Genomic DNA, 6,000 nt, shown 5'->3' on the forward strand with positions numbered 1-6,000 from the left:
CGGAATCACAAAACGGTACTTACTTAAAAAACATGCCTGTATGTCGAACTATTGCGACCTTGTTTACCCAAAAATGCCACCTTAAAATAATGTAAGTTTGGATGAAGTATTTGCATTTCAGTTTGCATGTAAACCGGATATACGTCCCTCGACTTCTGGTTTAGATTAAAAAAATATATAAGATGGATGCCTTGATACTATTCCTCCCTCCCCATTTGTAAATCTTTCATTCAAGAAAGGTTCGAATCTTTTCCACAAAGATGTGGACTATGTATATTGGATCTGTCATAATGCTACCCGTCTTAAATATATTAAAGGATTGTCGAAACTTAATCCTATAAACATATAAATTGTACAAGGAAGAGTTTGGTAAATCGAACGCTGGCAATACATGGGATGAACCGCTAAGACTTTGTCCTAATTCCTCTCCTCCACCGGTTCATGGTCGCTGTGAGTCTTACGGGGGATGGAGCGAGGAGGATAGTTTGTTTTATTTTCACCTTTTTCTCCACAGAGGAATGGCATACACAAATCTTTATTCTAATATTTGGATTATCAGCGAAATTCGATTTTTCTCCTGTGTTTCCAATTTTTATCCTATGTTCCCTTAGAGAGGATGGACTTTACTCTTTCAATATGTTTATCTGTCAATATACTATGGTCTTATTTAGGCCACCGCTTTATGATAAAGAGTTGTGTAAAATCAACTTGTAACACGGTTTTGAGAAATATAATATCCGGTTCATCCGGTTTTATGTCTTGAATTTCTTCTTCTTCTTCCGTCTTAATAATTCTTAAAATAACCACTTCAGTTGTCTGACTTGTCTCCTCCTCCATTTTTTGGGGTTCAAATACCATTAAGTGGGTTGCATAATCAGTTTCGGAGTAACCTAGCTCTGCTCACATATCTTGGCCATCCTTCCAAATATCTTGAATCTTTTGCTCCTATAGTAGAATGCAATATTTTCAGTAGGGCTCAAATGATCGAGGCGGTGAGAATAGGTCAATCATGATCGTAAATTGGTATATCTAGCTTTTTTTTCGGTTATGATAGAATTGGTCTAGTTTTTTTGTAAAAATAGTATGGGAATTAATTAAGTCTCTTGTTACTCTTAATCAGGGGGGGGGGGAGAGCGTTCTATTCTCTTTTTTCATGTTCATATTATGTTTGATATTTTGTTTATAAGGAATTTGAATAGTACAATTGAAATCCGCAGATTGTCTCTTCTTGCAAATATGTCAGTTTTACTTTTAATATAAAAAAATGAGCAAAAGCTAAGAAAAAATTTCATGTTCTATTAGTTTTTTAACAGGGGTTTTTTAATTGAGAATTTTCTTCCCGGGAATCTTTGTTAATTTGGAACCTCCTTGTCGTTTGTAACGGGGGGGGGTTGTAGAAAATTTTTAATTATTATTTTAACTTATTTACTTGATGACTGACCCTCAATTCTACTGTCGAAGAAACGGTACCACAACTTCATAGCCATAACATCTAGAGTAGTCGCTTTACTAGGTTACTTTTTACTGCCGATACATTAGGTTGTGAAGATCAGACTCCTCAGGGAGCGAAAGGAGAAACAGGACTAATACTGAGATGTACTAACATGGAAAGACGCAAATAAGAATGTAATAGATTTATTCGTACTCACATGGGTATAGATAGTAGTGTAAAAAGGTATTTACAAGATAAAAGTACTTCAGTATTCAAGCATGAATGGCCTGGGTTAAAACACGATAACTCTATTGAGCACAAAAATAATAAAAATCATTTGACACTGTATAAATAAGTGCTACTCAACACGACCTATCAAATCGAATTATACTATCAAGTAGTTCATAATTTGAGTCTAACACAGGGTAAGGATGAAAAATCGATCTTAACTTTCTCCAGACTAATTTGAGACTGATTTAGGATACATATTTTTACCAAGAGATATTTTATGGTTTCCCTCCGGGATACTATGGCCTAATCTATCATTGGACGAAATTGGTTTTCGCCACTGCCTCGTCCCTTACTATGCACTACAAATGCTCCAATAATTTTCCAGTAGTGACACAAAAGGATTGTAATTCCATCTACGACACATGTAACACTTTTTGTTACATCTGGAATTTATTAAGCGAATAAGTTAAGACCTCTTTGTTAGAATTTATTCTGAAAAGCTTTCGCTCATTAAAATTCCGTTAATAATATACATTGTTCTGACAATTATTCTGTAATACTTTCTGTGTTGCATTTTGAATCTGTCAAGCAGATATGTGAATATGCATATCTGCTTGTTGGTGGTGGCAAAAATCCTCTTTGTTGGTAAGTTAGAGGAATATATGCCAAGAGGACTATTGAAATTCTATCGACAATATACAGAGTATTACTTTTTTGTTGCGTTAAAAATGAACAATGCGTTAAAAATGTTTCGTGAAATACTTCGTGACAGCGTATCAGAATCGATGTGATTGGAATTTTGTTTGAAAAGCCATGATTATTTTCTTGGTAATGAAAGAAAAAAGGTTTGAATTTTTTGTTATCTGGCCAAGCAATATATTACCCTTCCCTTTGTTTAATGATGTCCCCATCTTTATTCTCCGGATCGGTCCTTTTTGAATTTTTTTTATCTGGTTAACCTTTACTCTTTATAAGTTTGATTGACATTTTATACAACTAATGCTTTTGTGTATACACTTCTCATTACTTTGTTATTCTTAAACTGGTATTACATTTCTTTCTTATTTTTCTTTTTTTAGGTTCCTTCACCAGACTAAAGTTTTTCTTTGGTTGCATTCTAGACACTATATTAACTTTTACTATTTTCTCCCTTCTCCTAATACTAAAATTACCTTCAACTGATATGATATTATTTTACATGATTGAGATTATACTCTCCTACTACTACTAATCATTATTACTTCGCTTAATATGATAATGATTATATTGATTGAAAATACGCTATTCTTCATATAATATTAAAATAATACTACCACCTGACGCTAAGTATACGGAATAATTATACCTTTAATTAATGCTAAATTAATTTGATATCGCAGTAAATTCTGAACATATCTCATCAGAGACAACGCTAAAGCGTTGTCTACAGTAAAGGCCATACAGCTCCAATGTTTTTTTAATTATTATTTATTTTTTTCCAAGAGGTTTTTAAAGAAAACTTTGTCTCAGAAACTTCAAAAAGGACTTATTTGATTTGAAATTCAAAGGGCTAGTTCCCTTTTTGTTAGTCATTAATTAAAAAAAACTTTTTCCAAAAAATAAATTTTTCAAAGAAAAGTAAAGAACTCCATTAAAAAAAATGAGCAAAGATAAAAATCAAATAATCTACCAACCGTGAAACTACCACAAATCAGCATAGATAAATAAATGAAACTCAAAACGAACAGAAATTACAATAAATGACCGAGTCAAACTCAAAACGAGTGGAAATTAACATAAGTTGGGCGCCAAACCTCTATGCCTTCCCAAGGCCAGAACAAAATTTGTCTTTTACTGAAAAAAATATAAATGTTTTTATGCTATTATAACTTTAATAAATCAAATAATATTATCATTTTGATTACTAATTATCAGTATATGTATATTAAACTGACAATGCACATTCTTGAAACCCACAGAATTTAATTAAATAATGCCCGGTCATGTAAATTACAGATAGTGAACAAATATATCAAGCTCGAATAAACTTTGTAGAATCTTTCCCACAACAAAAGTTGGATGCGATCAATAAATCAATCTTGAAGCAAAAAGTCAAATTGTCACAAAGGTCTGAGATAAATAGCAGTCTGATTAAATATGCGCAATAGTTGGTCAACAATACAGTTTAATTTTAGGAACCTTAATCACCAAACTGTCAAGTTATTAGACAAAAAATATCCACAAGAGATACAATGTTTTCAAATGTATTAAATTTTTATTGTCGAAACAAAGTTTCATCGCAATAAATCATAAGTTATCTTGAAACTAGGTGAAAACTCGTTAGCAAAATATAATTTCTCATACCACACTGGCTAATCATGATAAAAACCTAAAATCACGAAGAAAGGAAGAAAACGAGGACATTTAACAAGCAGTGAAAAAAACTGGCTTTCACTGACTTTTTTCACTGGCTGTTAATTGTCCTTATTTTCTTCGCGATTTTATGTTTTAGCTCGTTAGCAATAAATATTAGAGTGATACATAGTTTGACAGGAAAAATTCTGAAATGTATGAATCATAGTAATTAATTACACATAACTTCAGGTTGTCGAATTATGTGCTTTTTTAGTCCAATAGGAATACAGGTGACAAGTGGTGCCTTAATGTAACCCTAGGCAAATTCAAAAAATATAGTAGCTAGGTTTAGCAGCTAAGAAGGTAGTTAATTTTTTGTCTTGAATCAGTAAATTTCCAGTTATAAGTTAGTGATGAGTCAATTTACAGTCTTGACACTGTGAATTTTGAGTCTTATGTCAGTCCAGGACCAGTCTCCTTTGAAGACAATTAAGGTGTGACAAGTGTACCATTGTGCTCTTGATTTGTGTAGAACCAAGTTCATGTGGTTTGGAAACCTCGATGTGTTCATCTGCTATAGCGTTCTTATCAGTATATTGAAGTGACCTTATATTTGATATTCCTGAACAGTCCTGTACTACCCATGTGAGTAAAAAATGGGAGGATAGGTCTATATACTGCAACTATTATATAATTCTTTCTAGATATTAAAAGAATTTTTTTTGTTTGTATATTTTGTCTCCATATAAAAGGATTTCTTTATTGACATAAAGGCAATAAGGTTTCGATGTTTTATTGTTTTCTTAGTTGTGCAATAAGATCAGTGAAAACAGGGTCGCCAACTGGACCCTTTGATATCCTCCCATTTATAGTGCAAATGGGAGGATAGCTCCTTATACTGCTTGTTAATGGTTATCTCTTATGTAAAGTTTTTTTAGTTTTTTTTTATTAATTTATTTTCTGTTACTAAGTTTTAGACAATAGAAAACCAAAGGTAAAAAAGACCATAAGGCTTTAATGTTTTATTGGGCCTTTTTGTAAGAACTCCTCATTTTCTAAATAAAACAGCTTATTTGACTAGTATTCATAGACCCTTTTAAGAGTAAAAAGTTTTGAGATGGCACCCCCACCCTTTTACACCTTTTTTCTTCAAATATACCCGATCAAATTTTGAAATAGCTATTTTCGCTCAAAATATTCCTAAGGCAAAAAATTACTGTGACATATAAGTAATTAGGCATGTTTGATCCTGGATCTTCTGGATGCACTGCTAGTTTTACATGAATGCACAGAGATCCGTGACAACAGTTCTCCGACGTAAAGGCTTTACACGGCCGTCCCTGTCCACCCCCAGGATCAAACCCGACCCCTTATTATCCTCGCACTAATAGCGTATGTAAATATGTGTCTGTGAGTCCTATAGCTCTATATACTTCTTGTCCACTGTTATCACCTATATAAATTTGTTTAAATAAATTGTGTCTTATCCTTTCAGGTTTTATAATGGAGGCAGCTAGGTTATAATATTTCTGTAGGAAATAATTATGATTTGTTTGAATATGAAATAGAATTCATTTAAATCAAAATTTAGTTTATGATAAAACTTCATAGAGTTGACCCTTTTCATATTTTTAATAGAAAACTAAAGTCGAATCAAGTTACAGCACTATTTGAAAGAACCAGAGACAGATTATTAAAAGGATAGGACTAAATGGTACACAAAAATAAATTTTTACTTGTGCTTCTGCTGTTAAAAGAATGTCCGCTTCTCACAGCAAATCCACAAACAGAAAAGCTCTTCCAGCATTTACTGTGACTACAATTTTTTCAACGGGTTGAATAACAAAACAAGGGAGACTGAGATATTTCATCTGTTTTTACTTCACAAAAAATTATATAACAGTAATAATAGATAAAAGATCAAAAACAGAAAGTTAAAGACATTTCATAAAATTGTTAAAAAAATATTTGTAAATAAAAAATAGCTGTAACTACAAACTTTA

The 6,000-nt window shown here is 32.1% G+C and overlaps 1 protein-coding gene across 1 annotated transcript in view; it reads right to left on the bottom strand.

Moving 5' to 3' along the window:
* The window catches only part of LOC148943030 (transketolase-like protein 2), a 60,904-nt gene extending 60,067 nt beyond the window's left edge, over window positions 1-837 (bottom strand). The window contains exon 1 of the mRNA XM_089102423.1: window positions 677-837. Within this exon, the coding sequence (XP_088958549.1) occupies window positions 677-837 (161 nt within the window). The remainder of the gene's footprint in view (window positions 1-676) is intronic.
* Window positions 838-6,000: the final 5,163 nt, after the last annotated feature.

Source organism: Artemia sp. Qi Xiang Cuo, chromosome 16 (assembly GCF_049724085.1).
Source record: "Artemia sp. Qi Xiang Cuo chromosome 16, ASM4972408v1, whole genome shotgun sequence".
In the NCBI taxonomy this organism is placed as follows: Eukaryota; Metazoa; Arthropoda; class Branchiopoda; order Anostraca; family Artemiidae; genus Artemia; species Artemia sp. Qi Xiang Cuo.